This window comes from Rhipicephalus microplus, chromosome 6 (assembly GCF_043290135.1).
Source record: "Rhipicephalus microplus isolate Deutch F79 chromosome 6, USDA_Rmic, whole genome shotgun sequence".
Taxonomy (NCBI): Eukaryota; Metazoa; Arthropoda; class Arachnida; order Ixodida; family Ixodidae; genus Rhipicephalus; species Rhipicephalus microplus.
The window spans coordinates 131,592,448-131,620,395 of NC_134705.1; the positions used below are offsets into that span (position 1 = coordinate 131,592,448).

The 27,948-nt window shown below is 44.2% G+C and overlaps 1 protein-coding gene and 1 long non-coding RNA gene across 3 annotated transcripts; one reads left to right on the forward strand and one right to left on the reverse strand.

Annotated features, from left to right (window-relative positions):
- Positions 1 to 218: 218 nt before the first annotated feature.
- Positions 219 to 27,735, forward strand: LOC142764946 (uncharacterized). Of its 2 annotated transcripts, none has more exons than XM_075865483.1 (6): positions 219 to 373; positions 547 to 618; positions 6,103 to 6,238; positions 9,648 to 9,793; positions 12,244 to 12,373; positions 25,193 to 27,735. In XM_075865483.1, the coding sequence occupies exons 2-6, from the start codon at positions 573 to 575 to the stop codon at positions 25,455 to 25,457; spliced, it is 723 nt and encodes a 240-aa protein (XP_075721598.1). In that variant the 5' UTR covers positions 219 to 373; positions 547 to 572; the 3' UTR covers positions 25,458 to 27,735. The 2 variants fall into 2 exon arrangements, with proteins under 2 accessions (XP_075721598.1, XP_075721599.1); XM_075865484.1 differs by having other exon boundaries at positions 6,106 to 6,238.
- On the reverse strand, positions 9,585 to 26,521 carry LOC142764947 (uncharacterized). Its single transcript, XR_012883979.1, has 2 exons — positions 26,437 to 26,521; positions 9,585 to 9,764 (listed from the first exon to the last, which is right to left on the reverse strand). It is a non-coding gene; the product is annotated as an uncharacterized LOC142764947 (long non-coding RNA).
- Positions 27,736 to 27,948: the final 213 nt, after the last annotated feature.

The following is a 27,948-nucleotide window of genomic DNA, read 5'->3' on the forward strand; positions in this document are numbered from 1 at the left end:
CCGGTTTGCGTGGTGTGCAGTCGAGCGTAGCTCCACAATAATAACAATGGACTATTGCGTGCATTCCCGCGAGTACGGCAGCTTCGCAATGATTGCGTGCATTACATCTCCATTCTTCTCCTCCATTCATCTTTCTCACCCTCTCTCACGTCATTCACTGTTTTTCGGGACTACCAAACGGTGAAAGCACTGCTTCATTCTAGCAGCGTGACCGACGACTACGTCGTTCAAGCTTATATAGTGCTGAAGCCTTCATATACCCTAGCCATCCTGCAGAAGACTACACGGATTTATTTCCTGCCGTTCCCTTACTGCCTATTTCTGTCCTTCCATCGCCATTGAACACAGGGAGGCTCCTCCAGACGTGGACTGTGTGAGTACGTGACTGGAAGTTTAGTTTTGAGTGTGTTCTGAAAAGGCGACGAGAAAGTTACGCAAACAAGAGGGGATGGTACAAATCTGGTCGAACAGGAACAAGTGGACGCTTTTAGAGTCATACGGGAGAAACGACAATTTCCACCAGTAACACTATAACGGCTATCGCAGGTGGGTGCGCAAGTGGTCAGTGAAAAATGCGGCAACCTGGTTTTGTCTGCGTCTTCATTTCCTGCTTTTTAGGTAAGCGCATGTTATTCTTTTGTTTATCTGTTTCCTAATTCGCGCCACGAAGAATGCTTAGCTTTATAATAGCTGTAATTTTTACGCAAATACAATTTTATGTTGAAAAAAAGTCATATCTCTAAACAAAACGGCCAGACCAACCTTCAATTTGAGGCAGTTACCTCATTTGTTTTAGTTACTATGGCTGCGTATTCCGTGAAAACGGACTGCCGACTGTTGGCTGTAAGTTCACTTTAGCTATCTGAGGTCTTCATTGTGCAACTAAATCACACTAACGTTTCCCTTCCCTGCCTACATAATAACGCTGCATCAAGGCAAGTCCACGACATAATTCTCAACAATTACACAACAGAGCGTGCATTTGAACTCAAGTTCCTTCAAATATGGGGATAAAAAAACATAATTTAAAAGGAGGAGAACACAGTGAGAGGGACAAGTAAACTTAAGTAGTCTCAAGCAAGCGACTCAACTGAGTGTTTGTATCTGTTCGCGGAAAATAGGAACACGGGGCATGAGCACTGACATGGACCAAGCTGGGAGGATGAAACACCGGGGGGCACATAGGAGTAGAGTCACGTCATGTTATACGCACAGTAAAGAAATTAGAGGCTAGCTTAGGAACCACTAGGGCAATTTTTTTAGCTTCTGTGGCCTGATATAAAACGTGGTACGAGTCGAAGTAGCAAGACAGGGGGTGCTTCGTTATACCACTGCACCTAGACAGTATTTACTGTACCATAAAGAGCCCGAAGAGTAATAGGGTATCATATGGCGGAGGTCGTAAGTGGCGCTTTTGGGCCAGTCATGACGTCACGAGCAGCTGGCTTACGGTATAGCATGCACCTTCGGCCCGTGCAACTGTGTTTGATACCTGCTAGGAGCATACGGAAATCACTAGCCTGTGGAAGCTCTGGGGCGTGTCTCTACAACGAATAGAGCGGCGAGTAGAAGGCAGTACCCTGAGGGTAAGAATAGCAGACACAGAGAACATCAGCCGGGGTACTGTTATAGTCATGGTGGCCTGCGAAAACATCCACTGCAAGCATACCCACCAGTGTGCAGCTTTAGTCGTTCGGGAGGCCATTTGTCAGCGGATGGCAACATGTGGTGATATAGTGTCGAGTTCAACATGGTCGCAGAATATTGGTGAAACTTTCAGACATAAAAGTTCAGCCTCTCTCAGTAAGGAACTGCCGTGGGGTGCCATGATTCAAAACGACATCACTAAGAAAAAGGAAAGTACACACGTGGTGTCGTCATCATCATCATCAGCTTGTATGCTTTAACTGCAGGGCAAAGACCTCCCCCATTGTTCGTCAATCATCTTGGTCTTGTGCTTCCCGTAGCCACGTTATCCCTGCGAACTTTTTAATATGATCGGCCCACCTAACTATCTGTGTCGCCTTCGTGTGTTTGGCTTCTCTGAAAATCCATTCAGTTACGCTTAAGGAACAGAACGTGGTTATCCTGCCTACGTGCTATGTGTCCGGGCCATGTACATTTATTCTTCTTTATTTCCACTATGGTACCCTTAACCCTGGTTTGTTCCTTGACCCACTCTGCCCTCTTCTTGTCTTTTAAGGTCACCTATCACTTTCCTTCCCACCGCTCACTGTGTCGCTCTCAATTTAAGCTGAAGCCTCTTTGTAAGCCTTCAGGTTTCTGCTCTATAGGTAAATACTGGCAGATGCAGCAGATATATACCTTCCTCTTGAGAGTTAGTGGCAGATTTTCATTCATGATTTCCGAATGCTTGGCAAACGCGATCCATCTATCCTTAATGTTCTAGTGATTTCACTCTCATGGTTCGGCTCCACGACAATTACCTGCCATAGGTAGACATATTCCTTTACAACTTCCACAAGTTCCGGCTTTTCTCCATCTAGCACAGAGTTCTCTTTTTGTCGAGACTGTTGCACATCACTTTAGTTTTGTGCATATCAAATTTAAGACCCACTCTCTTGCTTTTCGTGTCAAGTTTACTAATGATGAGCTGTAATTCCTCCCCTGAGTGACTCATCCATGCATTATCATCAGTGAATCGCACGTTACTATGATAATATTTATTACCTCTTATTCCTAACTCTTCCCATTCTAGGGGCCTGAAAGCTTCTTGTAAACACGCGGTGAATAGCGTTGAAGAGATTATGTCTCGCTGCCTTACGTCCTTCTTTAATGAGATTCTGTCGCTTTCTTTATAGAAAACTATGGTAGCTGTGGATCCACTGTGGATTTCTTCCAGTATGTTTATGTAAGGTTCTTCGATGCACTGATTTCGCAGTGTCTGCATTATTGCTCATGTCTCGACCGGGTCAAGCGCCTTCTCGTAATCTATGAAACCTATGTACAAGGGTTGGTTGAATTCCACACATTTCTCTATTACTTGATTGAAAGTGTGAGTATGGTCTATTGTGGAGTAACCTTTACGAAATTCTGTTTGTTGCTTTGGTTGATTGAACGCTAATGGCACCCTAATTCTATTAGCTATTATTTTTGTAAAGCTTTTGTAACAAACGTACAGTAAGCTGATTGGCCTGTAATTTTTTTAGTGCTTGACGTCTGTTTTCTTATTTATTAAGATAATTTCCGCGTTCTTACAAGATTCTGGTACCCTTCCCGTCCAGCCGGGCAATTTTTGTAACACAATTTCTCCACCACCTTTCAAGACGTTTGTTGTTATGCTAAACTCACCAGCACTTTTGCCTCTTTGCACTCCTTCTAGGGCTTCCCTCACTTCCGCTGTCGTTACTGGTGGGATGTCAAATTCATCTGTACTACTATTGTTTCTCGCGATATTATCCTGGCTGTTTCGGCTTCTGTACAACTCCCTGCAGAACTCCTCTGCCACCTTGACTGTCCTATTCATATTGGTTATGACATTGCCTTCTTTCTTCCTTAATGCCCAAAGCCAATTTTTTTCCTTAGCAAAAGTTTGCCTTCGCAGCTTTCAGGCTTCTGCCGCTTTTTACAGCCTGCTCAATTCTTTTCATGTTATGCCTTCTCACGTCGGATACCTTACGCCTATTAATTAACTTTGAAAGCTCCACTAGCTCTGTTTTGTCGGTTGCACTTGAGGCTTTCATGGTTCGTAGTCTTTTATTAGGAACTTTCGTCTCCTGAGATAGCTTGCCAGCATCTTGTCTGCTGACTGTACCTCCGGCTTCCATTGCACACTCTTTAATGATACTAGCAGGATTATCGTTTATTGTGTCAACGCTGGCGTAGGTTACCTTGTTTAGTGCATAAATTTATTGTGAAGCGAAAGTCTGAAGTCCTGTACTTTTTCTTTCGCCACTAACTTATTAGTTGGCTGCTTGCGTATCAGTTTTTGTTTTTGCTTTTTTAAACCTAGGTGAATACGAGCTTTTACCATTTTATGGTCACTGCATGAAATTTTGCCAACTACTGCTCTATCCTGTACAATGCCTGGGTGTGCACACAGAATAAAGTCTATTTCATTCTTAGCTTCGCCATTAGGACTTCACCACGTCCACTTACGGGTACATGATTTCCTGAAAAAGCTGTTCAAGATCCATATTTATTACGTCCTGCGAGTTCAACTAATAACTCCCCTCTGGCATTTCTACTGCCGATACCGTATTCTCCCACTGCATGGTCTGCGGCCTGTTTCTTGCCAACTTCGGAATTAATGTCACCCATCAAAATAGTATACTGTGATTTTATTTTATTATTGGCTGATTATACGTCTTTATATAAGTGTTCAACCAAATGATCATTATGGCTTGATGTAGGCACGTAGGCCCTTCATCTTGTACGTTTTGTTAAACCTAATTATGATACTTGCTACCCTCTCACTGATGGTATAGTATTCCTCTATATTGCCAGTGATATTTTTGTGTGTCCCTGGCAACATAGGGAAATTCATAAAACCCAAGTACTAGTTCTTTTCTGTCAATCAATCCACAGTAGCATAGGACGTGTTCATTCTTCAGCACTGTATAAGCCTCACGTGTCCTCCTAACTTCACTGAGCCCCATTACATCCCATTGAACACCCTCTAATTCCTTACACAGAAATCCTTATCTCCCATGAATAGATCAATTAACACAAGGTGTAATTAAACTTAATTAATTGTTATGGCTGAAGCTATAGTTACGTGCCCCACTGGTCCTTGCGGCCCATCCAAGCTCGTCGATCCGCACATGCTGGCCGGCCAGTTCATTATCTAGTGCTACCCAAAGCATTATCTACACTTGACAGTCCAAGAGACAGCACCGACATCGATAAGTACGAAATCGGCAGTATTGCGCAACACGTGTGGATAGAATTATTAATCGCGTACAGCGTGGTCGGTTGTGACATCCACACATTTCTTTCCTGGTGCTGACGACTTAAAGGAGCCCATGAAATCGACTACTACGTATGATAATGGTTCAGGGAGGACCACGGTAATTTGCAGGTAGTCAAAAGAAAGAGTTTTTGGCCGCTGGCGTCGTTGGCAGAGTTCACAGATGGCAACACATCACTGAAGGTAATGATAAAGGCTGCGCTGTCAGAAGCGATGCCGGATCTAGCCACATTTACTACCTGTCACACAGAGACGACCACAGGTAGGCTCAAGGTAAAGCGGATTGAGGGATGTGAAACATGATTCTGTGGGGCCGAGTAGCTGGCAAAGTTATAACATAATTGTTGCGGTTGCATTGTGACACAAAACAAAAAAAACTTCCGAAGTGACTTGTAATCGGCTATGAAAACATTTTATTGAGCTCTTATAATGTGTCTGCACCTTTTAACAGCGGAGTCACTTGTCTTCTTCCTACCTTTGTATAGTGTAGACACATTTTTATATCGAAAAACTTGAAATGTATGCCGTAGTATGAATTTATGTTTGTTTTCTACTGTGTATCAACTATTGTGCAAGAAGAGAGTATTCGGCACCACACTTTGCCACCATCCACTTCTGACATGCCGTTAAAAAATGAAGAAACAAGAGGAAAAACGAAAAATAGTGCATCAGTAGTTGAGTTATCATGAATTTGTCAATGCGTTGTAGATTGATAACATTACTATGCTTCAGGATATACATCATATGACGTTCAGCCAGGTTTTTCTGATATTCTTGGTTACTTAAGTTGCTTAGTAAACTGCACCGTTCATGTAGTAACTCTCGGCTATACCAGCAAATGAAATGCAACTTTTTCTTATAACTAAGGTGTCATATTATTGTAATATTTTTATCTGCAATCGCTCGTGAACTCTTTTCATGCTGCCAGCTCCGGTTAACTTCCAAAGCGCCAAAATGAAGGTGAAGAAATACGTACAAAATACAGATAGCACAGATAATCACAAAATCACAAAATCGTACCTTTAATACCTTCACATTGTACGCTAGTATGCTTGGGGGTCCTTCAGTGTTATGTTTTGCGTCGAACACTTATTAAGCCATGTAAGTCCACAGACGAAGGTGCGCTTTGTTTAATAAGGGTGCTTTTATTTCTCCTTTTGTGTACTGTGCAGTAGGCGTGTGTCGGGCCCAGCTCAGGCCTGGCTGCAAGATAGCCCAGCTGCATGCGTGCGGCGAAGACTACCTGGTGTACAGTAACACCACGTACCTGCCGGAACCTCAGGAGGAACAGTTCCAGGCTAATTGCGAGTGAGTAAGCATGTGACTGAAGGTGCGCGATTAGTGAATTGGTGAGCCCCATCGTGTAAGTACTGAATAGCGATTACACGCAATCAAATACGAAGTGAAAACTATTGAAAGAGGCTTCTAATAGTACAATGACCATTTTAAAGGCAGCACCAGAGTGAAAACGTAACCAATCACAAAACAACTAAGCAATTCTACAACATTTTATACGATATATATATATATATATATATATATATATATATATATATATATATATATATATATATATATATATTACTTTACCACAAAACTATACAATAGACTTTAGCCGACAAAGACAAAATTTAATTTGATAAACTGAACCAAGCTCGTACGCTGCAGCAGCCAGCACATTGAAAGCACTTTGTAACTGCACGTAGAAAAGCATTGCTCATGGTAGTCAGTGATGTTTTCTCGAGAAATTTTCAATAAAACTGGCATTTAATTATACTGATGGGTCGACATTTTCATGATTGTTGTGATAGAGATAGTGGATAAGCGACTCTCGTTCCTCTGTCATTTGAGCTCTAAGCAAAAACAAAGCTCCTTCAAGGTGGAACTTAGTAGCATTGCCATTGAACTGCATGCTTCTTGGTTATTTATTGATTAATATTACAAACGTTATTCCCAGGTGTCCCTGAATTTCTTGCATGGGCTTGATCATTTCTTATAAGATTTAGGATAGTACGCAAATAATAGTTTTGATGTTTTGGTCCTGTTCCCATCGAGTACCTAATCAAATAGAGCAATATTCGATTCGTTATTCCTATCATATGAGTCTTCGCACAGCCCTACACCTGCCCCATGTTTTGTTGCGATTAAGTATATAAAATAGCAGAGAGGGAAAATCATGATTTGATAGACAGTCCAAACCAACAGACAGACGCACCGAATTGAATATTGTACATACCACGCAGAAGGTGTGTCGTAGAAAATTTTTAGCAGGGTGCTTAGGCTGTATGCGCTATGCCACTGTTCATAGATTTTACGTGTTTTGCGACATAGAACACGAATCCTCCTAGCCGGGTCAGCCAGACGCACAACGTCCACTATGTGAGACACTGCATCTGTGTGACTGCGTGTCATGCTGTCTAAGCAGTTCATGCAGTGGCCCTATCATCAGGATTTCTCGCTCATATTTGTCATAACGGTGAAAGAGTGGACGTGAGAACCCCGTAGAAAGAAAACAGAGCGAATGATAAAGCAGGTTTGATGAAGACAGAAGTCGATGCCTTGGTCGTGAGGAAGCATGTTGATAAAATGAAAAGCAAGAACTCTGGACAAAATAAAAAATGTTTAGAAAAGTAAAAAGGACGCGACGGATGCCATACGGCAGCCTTCTTGGCGTTAAAGTGGCTCGGTGTAGTGCACTTATTTCCGTTTTAGTACATCGCCGAAACACTTGGCGAATGCTGGAGGGAGTTTGTCATTACTTTTAACAAGTGTTCCTTTTTTCACCATCTACATTAGGAGGCATTGCAGGTATGAACGGGAACGCCAGTTTCCTTCTTTCGTGATTACAGTAGCCTTGGCCTAGTAAATATTGTAATTAGAGGCAGCCATGTGCTGCGCAGTTGCGTTCGATACAACGCTTTTTTTTTTCGCTTCATTCAAGTAGTCTATCGAAATTACTGTTTTCAATGTTATAAGCGTCGTCACAGTCTGCACAGGGCATTCTACAAGCAACTCCTCGAAACTTTCCTATATCGAGCGGGTCCTTCAGGTGCACCATTTCATGTTCCAACTGTCAGGTAGGAACATGCGCAATGAGCACGACGAATGTCGAGAGAACCCGCGCCAACACTACACTAACACCTGTCACACAGAGACGGCTGAAAACAAACTGCAATATGATGTGAAGTGGGGCTAGAAGCCAACTCTTTCATATATCCATCATCGGGGTAACTTCATAAGACAATGCTGTGAGAGACAAAGGCCGCGCCGGCACGCGAAGCCCTTTTCACAAAGTATTTTAACATTCTGTGCACAGCATGTATAAGGTGTATAGAAGATGCGTGCGATGCCTGACAAGATAGCGCACGCGCTAGAGATCTTGAGCACACCATTCAAATCCAAGTTCACAGTTGCTGCTACCAACAGACACCCTCCAGCCCACCTCTCTTCATCCGGCCCAAGACGGGCACACTATGTCTCTTTTCATCCTCTTCCAAGACAGGCGGCGTGTTTCTTTCTGCTGAGGTACTAATCGGAGGCAGTCCTGGCCCGTGTGTTGATGGTACTGCATGTACTTTCCATGCAAGGAAACTGACGTTTCGTCTTTGCTTCAGCCCCGTTAGTCACCACCATCGGTGCTCTCTCACCCTCTGGTAAAACATACGCTTGCACGTGAAGATTCGATCAATTTGTACTTTGCACGGAGCATGACCACGACGGTGACACTGACAGCAACAACCGGGCGATGGTGTCCACATTACTGCTATCGCAATAAAGAAAAAAGGTAACGTACCCACTGATCAAGGCAAATTTTTTATCGTAATATGGCTTGACAGCTTTGCTCCCCGATAATGGAGGAAAACAGCTTCAGTACAATAAACAGGACTTTTTTTTCTTAGTTTCAAGTTTCCGTGGTTTGTAGCTTTCAGTGCGAGTATTGAAGACCCCGATCGCAGATAAGAAAATATGGCTTCCACGAAACAGTGCGTCCACGCCTTCAGAGCTGTAAGATCTCCTCAGTCACTCGGAGGACTCAGCCCTCATATCGCGCTAGTTCTTTAATATCTTAGTCAGCGTGCTTATTTAGGTTCTGTACAGCCGCCAGAGCGCTTAACACGAACGCACGGCAGCCTGGACTGAACTGGTTTGGCTGATGCTAACCGCCAAGCAACGAGTGCTGTTCCGTCTATACAACACTTCGACATGCATGAATATTGGCGTGCATTGGTAACGTTTCGACAACAAAGTCCAAACTTACACGGGGCTGGCTTCAGTCAAACCATTTCAGGACACTTAGTGAAGCATTCACGTTAGGCCTGCTAAGGGCTGTACGCAGCCGTGACGTCATGCTGCTTTCCTTCACGTTAGCCAGCTTTGTGGAGAAAAGCTGGTTCTTTCATTTTACAGCGGCATTGTGCTAACAAGGAGGGTGCTAAATCGGGCAGAAATGAAGGATGGCTAAAGCGACTCCAGGAGTCCTGCCGCGACGCAGAACACCTGAGTCAGCCAGTGCACCCCGCAGCCAGGAGTGTTCTTGGCGATGAAAATATGAGGTTTATTACGCAGCCGATGACTACTCAGTCTACTCGTGACTTAAATATGCTGCGTACATCCTGTTGCGTTTCACACTTCTTATGTATCTTTCTTAAAGATGTGCCGAGTAAGTGGTTTATTCCTACCCTGTGATTACAATGTGTGTCTCTCTTCTTGACACCAGGTTGTACAGGAAGCAGATCGCCTGCACGATCGAGTTCTCGGAAAGTTGCCTGCAGAATGTGCCCCGCGCCGTGGCGCTCGTTGCCATGGAAGCGGCGGGCGATGACTTCGAGGCCGCCTGCACGGAAGGCAACGAGCGATTTGACAGTGAGTCTCAGCACCAACAGTATTTAGGGCGAGTTGATTGACCCGATACAGAATCGCCGGCTGGTTTCGCCAGCTGCAGTAGCTCCTGTGCTTAGCAGTGGGCAGTGTATAAAATCATTTCAAGAGTGCATGGACTTTTCCTGTACTTTTGAGGTCTAGGGATCAATAACCGGCCACAGCAGCAGGATTATGATGGAGAGAACATGCTCCAGGTCCTTGTGCTTAGATTTCGGTTCATGTTGTAAAACCCCCGGTGCATGGTCGAAATTTCAGGAACCCTCAACTACGGCGTCCCTCACAGTGCTATCAAGTTTCTGGGACGTTAAGACACGACAGAGATTCTCGATCATGCTATTCTCTCAGTTGAGTTTGGGCATCTTAGAGGTTGATAGTTTGACTGAATAAGGGCTCGCACACAGACACGAACACTAGAACAGGAAATTGCGCAGACCAAGAGCGCCAGGCTGCCTCCTTTACTGATGTGGTCACATTTCCGACGAGTGTCAGCGGCGCTATGCCGGAGCTCTGTTGCTTAGCTATTTCCTTATTTCTCGTACCTGGTAGACCGACGTAAAGTCACTGCTTTATTTCTGCAAGCCCGAAGTTCATGCATACAGGTAGCTGTACTAGAGAACTAACATACATCAACACTTCATAGGTGTGGCCATATGCGCTGTTGCTTTAACGGCTGATTTTTACATATCTGTGGAAAGTTGTCGTCGGCGCCATAATAAAGGTTACACACCTCCTATACAAAGAAAAAAACGGGATGATAGTGTCACCATTTACATAGACAACTTATTGTCTAACAATTCATTTCGAAACCCTTTACGCATCTTTTTACACTGACAGCGCACATTCTTTCATATTTTTTGGCATGATGTATAATATTGTCGTGACTTTGCCAGAATAATTCCAGTTGCGAGTGATGTTCTGTCTTTTGTCTATTTTTCCCGTTGGTTTCCGTCCAAGGTGGACATCTGGGCACTTTGGTTTACTATGTTTAGGAACAGTAAAAGTGTACTGAAAGTGCCCTGACCACTGATACGTCGGTCAAAGCGCTATTTGGCTAAATTAACGGCTAAGTGAACATCATTACAATGCTAGAAACGTAGAAGGTGATTTCGTAGCAATGCACTGTCAGAATTGTGGTTTTTTCCTCTGTTTTTCAAGAGTAGCTTATCGGCATAAATTAGAAATCAGCTTACACATAAAATCATAGAAGCAGGGGAGGTAAAAAGATGGGTGACAATTGTATTAGCATGCCATATATCACGTTGAAAAGACCGTTTTTGTTACCTAGTACTGATCTTGTTCTACTGGGAGACAAATGTGCGCATATTTATCATTCTTTAGTCCTATAAGTAGCCGTGGAATCGCAAAATAAGACTCTTGAAAGTAGCGCTGTGTGTGTGTGTGTGTGTGTGTGTGTGTGTGTGTGTGTGTGTGTGCGTGTGCGTGTGCGTGTGCGTGTGCGTGTGCGTGCGTGTGTGTGTGTGTGCTTGTGTGGTGTGTGTGTGTGTGTGTGTGTGTGTGTGTGTGTGTGTGTGTGTGTGTCCTCGTTTCTATAGTTCGCAATTTACCGTTGTTAAACGTGGTTTCTGTCACCTGGTTTTATTGTACCTAATACGTTCCTGACTCCCTTTCACATTGACCTTTTTCATACAATATGAAACAACACAAATTCCATTACAAAAAGAAAAGAAAATAGTAGTGTATCAGGCAAATCAAGGCTTCGCTGTATGAGATGTTGGATTACTAAAACCTTCCGGAAAGGCCCATATCAAATAGGTAATGAATCAATGACAGTTTGACCCGACGATGTTTAGAATGTCCACGCACAGGGTCTAATATGCTGTGCAACGTTTTTGTTCGTGACAAATCATGTCCACTTCTTGTTCGAACAGCTGCCTCTCATCGCGGTACGCGGGGCATACTGGTAGTATGTGCTGCATTGTCTTTATGCTGCCACAGTTATCACAACTTGGACTTCTGGTGCGTCCTATGTGGTACATGTAACTGTTTGTGTACGCCACGTTCAGTCAAAGACGATGATATTACTTCTCTAGTTGACGAAGGAATGAGTGGGACAGTTCCGCGCTCAGTATTAGAAAGCTTTTAGCTGCAGTCGATCAGAAGATGCGTATAGAGAAGTTTTTGTACTCAAATTGCAAAAATTAGATCAGCTTTATTATTGTCAGCGCCATTTACCCACTGCTAATGACCTATAGAATGGCTAGAGGTCTATGTAATTTATTTATGCACGTTGAAGAAACCCAGTTGGTAAAGGTACCAGAGCCGTCCCCACAAACGTGTCTGATAACTATATCATGGTGTTGGCCCATAAAGCCCCTAAGATTTGTACTACTGACCTGTAAAATTAGCACAGTAGATGTCCGAATGCGTGTACACTGCACACTAAATGCTGCCTGTTTCCTTTGCGCTAACAGTGTACAAAGACAGCATCAAGTGCATGAACTCGGCTGGTGTTGGGCTGAACAAGTGCTTCGGAGTTCTTCGTGATGGCCTGGGCGAAAGCATCGACGCACCAGGAGGAAGGACCATTAACTACGCTTGCTGGTAGGTCATCGTTATAGTGTCCTTGGATGAGTGGCCATTTCACAGCCCATAGGCATTGTGGTGAGGAATGGCCCGAGGTATTGAAAGGCTTAATAGGGAAGTTGTTGCCTCATTGGGCACTGCGCTAGTGCCTAACGTACAAGTATTTATACTGAAATTCGAAGCGAAAACTAATATTGAGACAGAAAAGACACATGGACATGCGCCGTCTGTCAGCATTTAGAGTGACCCGGGTGGTCTTGTAACCATGGTGTTCGAATACTGATCTGCAAGTAGCAGCATCAAATTCTGATCGTGGTGGTCCCATTTTTCAAAGGGGCAAAAATGCAAGTGTTCTCTACATTCTTAAATAACGACTCTCAGATACGCGTCAGTGCTGTTAACTACTCGGTGAAACAAGACGAAGTGAACCTTTTCGTAGTCACAAAACACGGTGCGCCTTAATGTCAAATTGTTTTTTTTTTTGGCATGTGAAACACAAGAGTTGCTTAAGACGTCTTATTTCTTTATTTCAACAACATGCTCTTAATTTCAAAAAGCAATCATATTTTTAAAAGCGCGTGCAAGTATAATACACTTGTTTTTTATTTTGATAAGGTTTAATTTATCCCACCTTTATACAATGCATGCAAACACTGTGAGGACCATTATTCATAGGCTAGTTTGCTTGAAAACGAAAATTGATAAAGGCACTTCTGTAATTGGCCAAAAGACTTGTTTATATTAAATCGAATGAAGAATCTATAAACAAACATTACAGAGCCTAAAATGCCCACACAAAAGATAATAACCGCAACAGCGAAGAATAAAAACTAAGGATTTGTCGTGAGACTAAACGTGCGACCTCATTCACAGACACCTCTATTTTTCGAAATGGTCATTTTCAAGTGCTTCCGGACAATTTGAACTATTTTTTTATTTCAGAAGGTGTAGCCTTCCCGTTTTAAATGCGAGTGAATTGTCACAGACGTTCGCTCGTTGTTAGTTCATATATGCGCTTATCTTCACTGCCTTGCATTCTCCTCTTCTCAATTCTGGCTCCACTGGTTTTTTCTAGTTGAAGTGACGTAACACGTGCGAGGAAATGAGCAAGTGGCAGAAGGCATACTTACGCTCTCTGCTATGTACATGCAGTTTCCAAGCTGTCGCTCTTCAATAGCGAGAGTTCAACCCACAACAATTTGAAAACTTGGTGATTTTCTCCTTTACATAAGCAGCCGTGCTTGTCTCGGGGACACTGGTACCACCGGTAAAGATAGTTCATATACTATATTCACATCCTGCGAACCACTCTGTTAAGGCTGCAGTAAACAAGGAGAAAATGTCCCCACCTCCCAAAGGGGAATCATGAGGCAATTCAAATGCATTTCTTGCACCGACCGAGGGTAACGTTGATGTCAGACAATCGCTTTCACCGACTTCTGTCATCGCCTTGGGAGGCGCCCAGTCAGCGATCGGTCGACAGCACGGTGTTAGAATAGTTTAAGTGGAGCGACGGCGCATTGGAGTGAGGAGAAATCGGGGACCTCTTTCCCTTTCTTGCCGGAAGGAGGCGCGCGCGGGACGGAGGCCGCCTGGCTATGCCCAGCGCTTCGGTAATTTAGCGTGTTTAGCGATATCGCAAGGCCCTGTGAGGATTATGTGGCAGTGTAATATCATATGTTAAATATAAAGACGTCGTAGTGTTTTACGCCTGACGGTTCGGCATGCGGTGTGAAGCTCATAAACACCACATTCGGCCTCGGCAACACCGTGGGCTAGGCGATCGTTCCCGCATTTTGTCTACAAAAGTAAATATGTAGATGTGTGGCGCGTGTTGAATTCACCCTTCATTTGCCCTCGAAAGAATAATTGGTGTATTTGCAGTCAGATCATATAAATAGCAGGTATCACGCGTAAGGGGCATTTCGCATATGAGATCAAGTGACCCTACAGAATCCTTTATTACTAACCGATTATTTGCAAATTTCGTAAACATCAGCGAGAAAACGAATGCTTTAATGCAATGGAATTGAATAACCCTATTTAGGTCTTTCAAGGCGTGCAGTAGAACGTGACGCGCCGCGCCCAGGTCGAAAATGCAGGATCGAAAGCGAATGCAATAAAGTGGGCGACAGCATGTGACCAATGGCCACTCTTTGATATATTCAAAATAAACAGACTGCAAGATATATAGGTTACGGTGCGCCAAGAATTTTATCACAGTATTGGCACGATCTACGAATTTTACATATTTTTGCCTGAAAAAGCGGCATTACCTCGAGTACTGTGTGGTGCGGCTAAATGATGCGAAAGAATGTAGGATAGTACTCAAGGTGGTGGTAAAAAGAAAAAAACACTTTATTCATTCGACAGTGCATCATGTGTACCAGCACAACATGCACTGACAGGATAAAAGTCACAACACACTAGACAAGCTTCGAAAGCTTTCGTAGCTTCTGCGTCTTGTCCGCTTCAACTTTCCGCAGTTGCTTACAGTATTGCCTCATCCTGACTCCAACATAATAATGAGGCACTTTCGACATGATATCCACCTTGTGCTCAAGACAGGGAAACGATAACATGGAATTTTCTATTACATAGTCTATTGTCATGTCATATGCGTGCTTTTCTCCAGCATGTTTGCAAAATATTGCTTCAACTTCCTTTGAGAACATAAACAGGCAAGTGTTCGGGTGTACCAGTCCCCCTCGCGTCTTGCAGGCTACTAATGCAGCTTCAGGCTTCGACGGTGCATTACTTGTAGCTGCCAAGCCATTGTGGCATTGTTGACAAGTGGTGTTCTTCAATATCTTCCTGCACAAAAATCCTACCACATAATAAATTATACAGTCGGTCACATTATCTGACGAAGATATATCCGAAAAGACATTCTCACACTCAGCTTCTTCTTCCACTAAGCCGTCTAGTTTCTGTTTCAGTCCCTCCAGACGCGACTCTAGAGGAGCAGATTCCTGAAATGCTGACGTTAGGTCAAAGAGGCTCAAAAGGCGTGGCTCTTCACTAATCTGTACCTGGCAGTTGCCAAATTTTGGCGGCTTCACAAGGCTATATATTGAAAGCATGTTATATAACTGCAAAAATGTAGGAAAGCAAGGGTGGTCATTCTGACCGTTTGCTTGGCGTATGACACCAAAGAATTTTTCAAGGACGTCCTGGTTGAATTTAGCTGTTAGCACATATTTAAAGCCACACTGTTCTAACAAATACTTTGAAAGCTGAATTGTAGAAAGTATTGTTACTCGCATACCTTCAGCAGTTGATTGAGACAGGAAGTTATCAGGATTTACTTTACCTAGCTTAACATCTTTCTCCCAGTTGTTCAGCCATTGCAATGTTGATTCTAGGATGCTGAAACCTTTGCTTCCTTCTCTGAGGCCTTCCTTCGGGTGCTTGCGGTTGAAGGCATTGATCAGGTTATTCATCCTTACCGTAAAATCAACTGTCCCTTTTACATTGCTTAAGCCAAGCGATGCCTTCTGTGAGTAAAATTCTAAACCGTTTGCCACACTGAGGCTGAACAGCTGCGTTGCAAGCTTCACGCGCATTTTTTGGTGTTGCTTGGGTTTACATGTGAGAAAGAAAGTTTTGGGCAAACCCTCAACATGCCTTCGGCCTTGGTGTCAACTACGTAAAGTTTGTCATAGTGTGACCACATCACGCGGCTGCCGTTTAGACAGAATAGCTTTTGCTTCAGAAGCCGGTTTCGCACGCACTTGATTAGATGTGGCGCATCTGAAAAAACATAAACATTTCGTTCCTCACGCACAGGACTAACAAAATAGTTTTTTGCAACATTTAAAGCACCAGTTACACCAAAGTGCTTCCACTTGGATCGATTGGTCGTGGCACCGTCACACACAATCGCATCGACAAATGCGCCTGCATCTTCAAGGAGGAGTATCGCCTTCAATATAAGCTGGGACAACACAGTTCCTTTTGTAGGGCCATGGCGTGCAAAAACAGCCTCGGGTTGGGAGTAGGTCTCACCAAAAGAACGGAATGCAAACACAAGTCCATGATCGGCTAGCTGCTTCGGCACTTCAGCTTCATTTCCGAAGTCTGCATGTCCAGAATAAGTCAATGTTTTGGAGTTCACCCGCAATTCTTTGCGAACGTTAATTTCATCAAACACCAGAATTCCATGTCTTCGAAAAGTGTCTTTTGTTGAGAGCTTTTTTTTTTGAACGCACTAAAAAAACGAGTGTCAAAACCACATTTCACACGCACCATGGAGAAGTATTTCCGCACTGTCGACACACACAGAAGGGGCAATACGTTGTTATCACGCAGAAAAGAATAGCCTGACGGGCTACGAATGTGCAAGAGCAGGCAAAGTAGGAGCCACTCTTCACTGTAGCGCCGATTCTTCTTGCTGGTGCACTTCGCAGCTGCTAGACATTCTTTAATAACAGTCGCTTCACCTTCAGGAATGTTTAAACCCCTGAGCTTGTCATCAAGGGACTCTTCCGACATTGTCGACAGCTTTTTTTGGCAGGACCTAAGTTGGGATGTCAAAGAACCCACTTTTTTCTTAAGGCAATCAACAGAATTCTTTAATGAATACTGCGCTCTTCTGAAAGTCACCACATCAGTCTTTTGAACATTCGACAATCGGAAATATCGCATAGGCCGCTTTTGTTTCTCTTTGTCTAGTCTGCGCTTCTCGTGAAGACGAAGTGTGCTTTAAAGGCTCTGACATCTGCAGCATGGAGTTGCGTCCGACTGCAGCAGAAGGACACATTCGTTGTGTCTCCAGCGGCTTGTTACATCAACATAAGCGCTGGAAGGCTGTGCGTTCGGGTATCCTTTAGAGTAAGGCTCTCCACTGCATAAACGAACGTTGTGCACAAGGAAAATCAGCGTCTCAATATCGGCTATGTTGTGGATATTTCCATGAAATCCGAGTTGTTCCTTTGCTATTCGCCTGCCCAAAAAAGCGATGTTGATATTCAGTGCCTCATCGAAGCTCACGACTTTTCTTGGATATATGTGATTAACAGAAGCGGCATAGTAGTTGTATCCTTCGACTTCCACAGCCATTCCCACAGCACAAGACACTGTATTCGTGGCCACGAATGCAGCATTAGACACGTGCATCTCTGAAAACACTACCGTTTTCTGGCCATCGATATTTATTTTATGATGCGCCCAAGCTGCAGTTGGCATAGTGACCGATTCAGAGTTTTTAAGGATATCACCAGTACCTGGTTCTGCATCTGGCTCGAACACGGCGGCCTCGGTGCTGCAGTTGGCAGTGGTGGCATAGGAAACTGAGATCGCCTCGGCAATTCCAGAGAGGGTGGTATCGGAGCATCGACTATCCAGCGATGACGCAGGAGTTGAGCTTGATGAATCTCCACCACTGACACAGCGTTTCTTGGCGGGAAGGCAAACATGGGTCGCAGGTGCTTTCCTTTTCTTCACACTCTTGGTTAGGTGGCTCGGGCATCCAAGAAATATTGTTGGGATGGCGTCTTTTGCCAAAGCCGCCTTCCTCGGCGCACTGACATGAACGTTTCCTTTATATAGCACTTCCCATGATTTGGTGACCAATCGCGCATCAAAATGTTTTTCACAAACAAAATCTGTTGTTTGCAACTCGCGATTCTTCCGTGGAATAGCATGTCGCCACACTTTCAAGCGGTCACTATCCTTCGGAGCAGCGAAAAGGGAAACTTTCTCCGAGCACGATTTGTAGCCCGAGTTGCATCGCGGCACAAACCACTTCTTGCCCATCTGGACAATATAAGTTGTGTAAATAAGGACTTGATGAACAAGGATAAGCTATTTCAAATAGGCTAGCATTTGGGTGGCAGGCGTTTCGACTGGCGAACGTATCTGCGCGAATGGGGCCTCGTATGGTTTGGCGAGTTAGTTTTAACGGCTCAGACAGTGACGTCATGGAATGTGGTGTCACTCTCTACTTTCATTCCCGAAAGAAGAAACTGGGAAGCAAATAGTTAGGAAGCTGAAAAGGAAACGAGCACGACCATTTCACGTTTGTGCACCCACAGCAGGGCACAAAGATATAAACAGAGTGTCCGTGACGAATAACAAAAGGCACAATCGGAATGGCACATGATGAGCCATGATGGATGGGTCGTTAAACGTGCGTCAACCTTCATTACCACGCGCCAGCCAGCGCGTGTAAACTTAAGTTTACACGTGCCAAGCATAATTCGATATGGGGCACGCACAACGACAGCCCATGAGAGCAATTTCTAACCTACCAATGTCACGAATGCTCCTTCCTTCTGACAACCATCATTTAGTAAAACGTCAGCCCCCCCCCCCCCCCCACACACACAACAGCGCTTTCATTTTCAGTGAATATCTTTTTCTATTTGACTAACCCAGTCCGGGTCCACCACGGTGGATCAGTTGCTAAGGTGCTCGGCTGCTAACCCAGTGATTACTAAGCCAGTTCGTCACGGCGGCCTCACCCAACTTGCCACGGTGGAATTATTTGTGCACGAGCTAAAATATTTTTGAAATTTGTATTCACCTGCACACTCATTATCACTGTTCGCAGAAGCTAAATTTCCTATGTGTTTCGATCTGTTGGCTACCGCCACTGATTTTTCTTGATGTTATGCATTTACTTTCAAATCAGAGTGATATGTGTGGTTACCCTGATAAAAAACGAACGGCCAGCAGTTGAAGAATTGTCGCAAATGCAGCTTTGTAAGCGACGCGGCCCCCATTGAAGCGGCTGACCTCAAGCCTCGATACACCCAGCGCGGCCTGTCGGAAAAAATGCGAAACGCGTCTCCGTGTTCGGCGGGGAGGCTGAGTGGCGGAGGCTGAGCGTCGCTCCACCTAACCTATTCTAACACCGTGGTCGACAGTGAGGAGCGAGTGGACGGGAGATTGGGGCACCAGCGTTCTCGGCTCGGCGATGGCGTTTCACAGCGGCGTCTCGAGCACACATTTCCTAATGTTCTTGAGAGGCGCCAGCGTAGGTCGAGAGTGAGACACAAGCAGTCAGGAGGGTGGCCGCGGGGAGGAAAGAGATCACACAAGGAGAGAAGGATCAGTTAAGCACCACACCTTCCCTCTCCTACTCTCTCTCGCACCACATGCTCCTGTTGATAGGGGCGAGGATAGTCACGCGCGCCCGCAGCTGTTGCTATGGGAGAGAGTGAGAGTGGAGAGACAACACCTGCGAGTGCGTGGACATCGCAGCGGACAACGCCGTATGCGTGACATGACCAGGCTAAGAAATTCATTCGCATTTAAAGAGCAAGGGCCTTTGCCCCACCATGAAAAGGGCGGCAAACGAAGCTTGGCATGTGCGTGCCTGAAGTACATTCATTTTTCTCTCGTTCTTTTGATTCCTTTCCTTTTTCATACTTTTCTTTTCTATCTTTGTCATTTCTTTCTTTGTGTCCTTTTTTCTTCTCTTTTTTCCTTCTTTCATTATTTCTTTCATTCATTCTATTTTTTCATTTTACTTCCTTTGTTTTAGTCTTTTTTTCCTCTTTATTCTTTCTTTCAATTGTTTTTTTGTGTTTATTTATCTTTTCTTTCTTTTTGCTTTGTTTTTTTTTTCTTTCTGTCCTTCTTTCTCTCCCCTTTTCTTTTATCTTACGCATCTATAATTATTTATTGCTTCATATTTTTCTTATTTCTCTATCGCGTCGCGCAATGCTTCCTCTTAGGCTCCCTCCAAACTTTCTTTCCTCCATGCTGAGAATGAGACCTTCACCAATTTGCTTAGCAGCGCAACACATGCGCGTACAACAACACGTGTGTGAGTCATTGCTTGTGTAGCAAGATACCTCGGAAAAATTTATTGCAAGAGCCAAGAACGATGTTCGAGAGCAAGACCACTATCAAGTGGTTTCGGCTAAGGCAGAAGGCACCGGTGGATTCTAAGCCAAAAAAAAGTAGAAATGGCTAACAGCAGCAGGACGGCGCAAAGAAGGAAGCGCCCGCCGTGAAATGGCCCTGAAATTCCTGCTGCAGTTGAAGACAGTGGGAAGCTTCAGGAAAGCACGTGGCTCCATACAACTTGTGGAGCTGGAGACCTCGCCCATACGCATCGCAAGAAGCGACAATGAGAAAGCCTGAGTTCAGCAGCACGTACACGGGAGGCACAACGCACCAGCTGTAGCCTATTCTAAGACAAACATGGTATAATTAACTAACAATAATCGACCCTTATTAGCAGCACGTGATCACGACCACAAAGAGCCTGACCCGACTGACGCGATGAAACACACACGAAAGGTGTACCGGCCTACTCAACGTTTCTGCAGGGCCTCCGAGATCAACTCCTGGATCCACCAGATTGACTCCCTACGGGATCGACCTAACTTCGACCGATCAACGATGTACATTGATGACGCAATTATGCAACGCCATGCTGTGACGCCATTGTGGAATATCATCGGGCGTCGTCGTCACGTAAAAATATTTCTACTGTTGACGTCTTATTAACGCCACATATTTTCAAAACTTTCACGCGAGAAGTCTTTCTCTCGTTAAAGGTGAAGAGGGACGGCGAAGGTGAGCTACCTACAGCTCAGTTGTAAAAAAAAAGATCAGTTAAAGCATTAAGCAGTCTAATGTGAGACAGAAGAAAGCCGCATCTTCCTGTTTTGGGGTGTTCGAAAAAGTATTGCATGTCAGACGAATTCAACCCTTTTGAGTAACACTGTTAAAAAAATTGATTACTGATTTAGCGTACTATACATACACGTTGCTGTGGGAAAGCGGTTACTTTTCCTGGTTCTCTGGAACAACTGTTTCACGTGCTTTGAAAAATTGTTCAGCGTTTTGGTATACTGCGTGCTTTTCTGCTTTTCTCTGATAGAGTAGTGAACCATTCCAGTTGCTTGTGCGAAATGTGTTTAGGAAGAGTGTTTACTGTTTCGAGTACTTCCTGCTTGACTACGGGAGAGCAGTCAGCCATCTTCATGAGAGCTTACATTTATTGTGCTTAGAAGAAGTAATAAACGATTTAGAGTACTTTGTACTCTAATATGGGAGAGCATAAAGCCATCCCGTGGATCTCACGACAGAGTGCTGCTTTGTGTGGGAATTTGTTTTCCCATTTTTTTCTTCTGTGTTTAGAAACATTTGTTGTCACAGATGTCAATAACTTATATCACCAGAACATTTTCTTTTTAGACATACAATAATGAGGATTACAAAACAGACTTCAAAACATGAACATGAATATGAGATGACGTGGATAGAACATGTGCATGTGTGTTTAGACAAAAATGTTCACGATTTTGAGTACTAGGTACTCTACTATAGGCACCTGACAGTGACCCAGAGGGTGCGATGAAGCTTTTTGGGCCGCCTCAGCATTGTTGGTACAGACCACAAGGGATACTAAGAAAATGGAACGCTCGCTGAACACAGTGACACGCTAAAGTGTCGGTGCCCTTTCTGGCTCGTATCCAAAGAACGCTTCCTGTGCGGTTAAATCAGCCGTGACCCCCTTGCTCATAACTAAAAAAATTGCAGCATATCCACGGAGTGAATGATAGAGAGTGGGGTGAAGCATCCGTCCGTCCATTCGTTCTTGCTTCCGTCCGTCCATGCGTCCATCTGTGTGACCGTCCATGTGTGCGTCTGTTCGTGCGTCCATCCCTGCGTTCGTCCATGCATCCACCCCAGCTTTCATCCATGCGTTCATCCGTCCGCGCAGCCATCCGTGCGTTTTTCCATGCATCTGTCTGTGTGTCCATTCGTTCATCTATTAAACACTTCAAGTACCACCATCTCGCATCTTTTCATCATATATTTCCCATATAGAAGTATCGCCATCCAGCGTACATTCCAAGGGCTAAACGAGAGGTGGCACACGCACGCTTTCTTACGGCTTGCACTTCGTGTCCTCTTCCCACTTTTAACCACCTCGAGTTCATGGTATGTACCAGTTCACTGTATTTATAGCACTGCGGCCCAATGCTCGCTAAACCTTTCTAAAACCAAGGAGGTCACGCCCAGCGAGTATGACATAGCAACCCTTTCTTGTCAGACAATGCTCAATGTACATGTCAATGGCTGCTAATGGGGAATGAGAGACGGGAGAATTCGGCTGTCAGTTGACGCGCACGCTGCGAATTTTGTTATTGTTCAACAACGCACAGGAGAAATCTTCCACCGGCACCATTTTGCAGGTCAGAACGTAAGACTGGTTACACACTACGACTACAAGGGACGAACGGATGCCGCTTTAAGGAGCATCGCCCCTAAAAAGAAAATGATATGCACGTGCAAGTTCGGTTTTGCTGCGTCTATTCGATAGGTTACGCATTGGAAGACTGGGTTTTGCTGCGCCTACTCGCTAGGCTGCGTGTTCTGGCGCTAACATCAGATCTCGTAAACTGCATTGCCGGGTGCCTATGGAAGAGCATAAAGCCGTCCCGTAAGCCTCACACTTGATGAGGCCTTATTTCGCATCCTGGGGATGATTGTGTGTTTAGAAAAGAATGGCAGCATATCCACGGAGTGAATGATGGCGAGTGGGGCGAAGCATTCGTCCGTCCATTTGTTCTTGCTTCCGTTCGTTCCTGCGTACGTATGTGTAACCGTCCATGCGTCCATCCAGCCGTCCGTGCGTGCGTCTGTTCGTGCGTCCGTCCCTGCGTTCGTCGATGCATCAGCGCCTGCGTCCGTTCATGCGCCCATCCATGCATCTGTCTGTGTGTCCGTTCGTCCATCTATTCAGCACTCCAAGTACCACCATCTCGCATCTTTTCATCATATATTTTCCATATAGAAGCACCGCCGTCCAGCGGACATTTCAAGGACTAAACGGGAGGTGGCACATGCACACTTTCTTACGGCTTGCGCTTCGGGTTTTCTTCCCACCTTTAACCACCTCGAGTTCATGGTATGTACTAGTTCACTGTATTCATGGCTATGCGGCCCAACGCTCGCTAAACCTTTCAAAAACGAAGGAGGTTACACCCAGCGAGTATAACGTAGCAACCCTTTCTTGTCAGATCGTGCTCAATGTACATGCCAATAGATGCTAATAGGAATCGCGGCGAGCGCGTTACCTAAAGGCCGAATGCTCCTGTCTCTCATTCCCCTTAGAAGCCATTAACATTTGCATTGAGCACTATTTTTTATTGTTCAACAACGCACAGAAAAAATCTCTCACCAGAATCACCTTAGAGGTCAAAAACGTAAAGACCGCCATTTCGGGTATGTGCCACTGGTGGTTACGTACTACGAGGGATGCACAAGCCACGCCATAAGGAGCTCCGCCCCTAAAAGTGGGGAATGATTTTGAGTACTAGGTATTCTACTATGGGAGTGTTTATAGCCAAGGGAGTCTAGAGATATTGTTTTTAGCGCTGCTAAAATCTCGTAATTCTCCAAGTTTCAAGAGCATAATACCGACAGCAGATAACACCAAGTTCGTTAGTATAAATATAACTAGGACCCTCTAGTTTTCACTAGGTATTGCTCATCTAATTACTTTCAGCCTAATAAATACTTAGTCCTATATTGCAAATAACTGTTTTATGTGCCGAGATGAAAACACGCAGAATTTTCATTTTATTTGACCTCACCAGGAAGACATGACGCATCAACGTGAGCGTGGACCCCTTAACCCGGCCATCATGGTGATTTTAACAAACTAGCAAGTGGCGTTGCTGCGTAGCACACTACGGGCTCCAGCACGCGCAACGTAGCAATCAGCCTTTCAGTTTTGAGGATCATCTAAGTATTCGCCTTTTCAAGTAGGCAATTGTAACAGCGTTGTACCCAACGAGACTTTTGGTCACATAATTTATTATTCTTCAACACCACAGCAGAAACCATGTTCTTTAGCTGTCTTCTCTTTTAGACGCTGTTTTGGATAAAAGAGCAATTAATATAGTTAAAGTAACCTTCTCACAATCTTATGTATACAATACAAGAGCGTTGTTTAAAATACTTGGCAAACACACACAAAAAGTTTCGGAAGTCTCCTTCTTTGGCCTGTCTCTGCTGAAACCTGGATGGATCTGCAACAGCCCCTCAAAGTCGTAAACAACTACTGGCGGCATGCTCGTTGAGACCATAACAGGGAGGCGGGAGTGACTATCTAGTTGCGTATGGGAATTTCTGCAGTACCCATCGGAACATTTCGCACCTCAGATAAAGTTGGTGCGCTGTGCACCGCAAAGTTGAGCAAAGACTTGCTGGTAGTGCTTCTTCCCTTTTCTTCTACCAGGATTACCAAACAAGAGATGCACTTCCTGCGCCTCGCGTGTACCGCCCGTCGACACACATCCTTGTTGGTTGGGGGTAACTCTAACAAAGACCTTAAAAAACAAAAATTGGCCCTGTTTCTGCATGTTTCGCTGCAAATGTCGTCGAAAGACGATAATCTAGCGTCTGGAGAGAGTGAATAAACACTTATTTGATGTCCTGCGCGAAAGAATTGGGGAATCGTACTCTAGAAGCGCGGCGTTAGAGAGTCTCGATCCGTGCGGCGAATGCGAACGAGCGCATCGAGGCGCGTTAGACACGAGCGCTATCTAGCAGTTGTCTTCGAAGACGAAGGAAGGCGTGCGCTCCCGCGGATAAAGATGCGTATGTATGTATGTATGTATGTATGTATGTATGTATGTATGTATGTATGTATGTATGTATGTATGTATGTATGTATGTATGTATGTATGTATGTATGTATGTATGTATGTATGTATGTATGTATGTATGTATGGACGTTAAACACTACTGCACCATTACTTCTTTTTATGAAAGCAAGTCATTTAACCACAATTGTTTTCTGCACTCCTGCTTGGAGTTACGAGATGCGTTGCAAACTCGTTCTTCCCTTTCTGTTCCTTTCAGCGCGTACTATAACTCACTGGAGTGCACGGAGCGGGTTCTAGACGCCTGCGACTCTAACTCTCCTGCCAAGGAGTACGTGACCAACGTGATGGAGCGCATCTTCGGGCAAGTCCTGAGCCTCGTGTGCGGACCCTACACTCGTGGCTCTGCCGACTGCCACGCCCTGCCAAAACTTCCACCCACACCAGGGCCGAAGAAGACCAACCTCATCGAGCTGGCAATCGAGATATCAGACTCATTTCGAAGCAAGAAGAAAAAAAACTAATCAGGCGTAGACTGGGAACAGCACAGGTGTTTCAGAAAGAACGTTTGGAAGTTATATAACATGCCCAAAATGAAATATTTGCGCAATTTATTTTTGTTGTGATTTCCATCACAACGGCTTGAAAAATAAAAGTAACGTGGGGTTAAATTTGACCAATAAATATCAAATACATAACAAAAAAGTTTAAACTGGTATATATAGAAGGGCTTAAACCTAATGGATAAGTCCAAGTTCCTTGAACAAGGTGTCCATACTCGTTTCGGGATTTACAAAAAAGGCACCACTGCACTGAGGTCAACACTGACCGATTTTGCACCACTAACCGAACATGCCTGGAGCGCAGTTACTGTGAGCCAGTTACTGTAACGGCAGATGGGACACCATCTGTACCAAACTTGAGAGGTGGTGAAAGGCGCACCAGTTGGTACATCACTTATAATTTGAAGAAAGAACAGCGCTATGACAGGACGTAGAAAAGCGCCATGAGCATGGGCGGTAAAGAAAATGTCAGGTCTACGCGGAAAGCGCAGCACAGTCACAGCGAAAGCTAGAAGAGTGGTTTTTCAGAGCCTTTTCTAAACATTCACTGGGTAAGTGCTGCAAGAACACTTGCTTGATACCCACTACAGCATTAATAATTATTTGTTGGGTAATAGGCCAGAATTCGCTATGCTATTTTTCGTCGTTCTTCTGAGAAGCATTGTATATGCTAAACACTTGCAAAGAATATTGTGCCGATTGTTCATGCAGTGGTCGTGACGATGAGGAATCATGCCTGAATTGGGTACTCGCCACAGACTATCACCCAACTCGTCACCACTATTAATGACTTCGCAATAGCACTCGATAAGGGCGACCAAATAGACGCCATATTCTTAGACTTTAGAAGAGCGTTTGACTGTGTCTTGCACAGAAACTACTCATGAAACTTTCAGACATTGGCCTACCTATTAACATAATTTAGTGGATTCGCTCTTACCTCACCAGTTGGAGGCCGTTTATTCAGGTCGGAGGCTGCAACTCTGGGATTTCGCCTATAACCTCGGGAGTTCCCCAGGGCAGCGTCCAAGACCCTGCATTATTTCTCATCTTTATCAATAATATCGTTTTATCAGCTGATACCTCTGCCATAAGCCTAAAGCTTTTTGCAGATGGTTGCATTCTTTACAAGCAAATTAAATGTGAAGGAGACCAAGAGTGCTTGCAGAACAACCTAAATTCTCTCTCCAATTGGTGCAATACTTGGTCGATGGAGTTAAGCATTAGTGAATCAGTCTTTATGCAAATTTCAAATAAAGTTAGTCCTTTTACATCGAGGTACACCCTAAATAATAATCCCTTGATCGAAGTGAACAATTTTAAATACTTAGGAGTAAAGATTACCCATCGACTGTCGTGGAGCAACCATATTAACGATGCCTGTTCCTCCGCCTCTAGAAAACTAGGGCTTCTAACACACAAAAAAAAAACACGCGCCATCACAAGTGAAGCTTCTTGCATGCAGTGTACTAATACGACCCCGTCTTGAGTATGCATGCGTGGCCTGGGACCCATATCTTAAAAAAACACATTTATAAACTTGGAATGGTCCAGAGAAGGGCGGTAAGATTCACTCATAATGCCTATCACAATCTTGATTCGCCTTCATCACTTATGGCTACAAGCAACATTACACTTTTGAAACAGCGTAGAGCTATCGGCAGACTCAAGTTTCTTTTCCTGCTTCTAAATCGTCAGTTTAATATCGACCCTCATGAATTCCTATCTCCGTGTTCTTGAAGGCAAACCTGACATAATCACAATACTAATCTGACCCCCTACTTCGCACGTACTAACCTTTGCAAACACCATTTCTTTCCCCGAACCATTAGCGAATAGAATACATTGCCTACATATGCTTTTCCTGAACATGGCATTCCTGACTTCAAAAAATTCATGCATCTGTTTGCTTAGCCAAGATTATTGACACCATGCTATATAACGTCATTTCATGAGTTCAGTTGTGTTGTGCTACTTCTTCGCTTAAGACTGTTTCAAGGAATTTGTGCACTTTTTTCTTTTTTTTTATAGTAGTGTATATTTCACTCTATTTAGTTTGTACTTGATTTTCAGTTGTTGCGTAGGATAGTAAGACAATTTTGTTAAACAAACGTCTTCTCTTTGTTTCCGCTGTGTCCCCTTTCTTAGCCCCTCCTGCTTGGTCTATGGACTGCATTTTTTACTAAAAATAAATAAATAAATAAATAAATAAATAAATAAATAAATAAATAAATAAATAGGTGATCCAGAAAAGGTTTTGTAATCGGTTGGAGCATTGGACGGCCCTCTCATTAGGCTATGCGATATGACGATATGAATGCAAGTGCCAATACCTCAATTTGTGCTGGATGTCAAGTAATTCATGGGAATGCAACAGTGTGACCCAACACTGCTGGCTTCCGTGACACGCTGCAGAGACATAGTGTAGACTGTTTGCATGGGCACTGCCTCC

What these genes read in the sequence shown, in the direction of transcription:
- LOC142764946 (XM_075865483.1), top strand. Translation starts at nt 573, where the DNA reads ATGCGGCAACCTGGTTTTGTCTGCGTCTTCATTTCCTGCTTTTTAG. An exon ending in CTTCATTTCCTGCTTTTTAG is followed by an intron (nt 619 to 6,102) that starts GTAAGCGCATGT and finishes TGTACTGTGCAG; the next exon opens with TAGGCGTGTGTCGGGCCCAG. An exon ending in ACCATTAACTACGCTTGCTG is followed by an intron (nt 12,374 to 25,192) that starts GTAGGTCATCGT and finishes TGTTCCTTTCAG; the next exon opens with CGCGTACTATAACTCACTGG.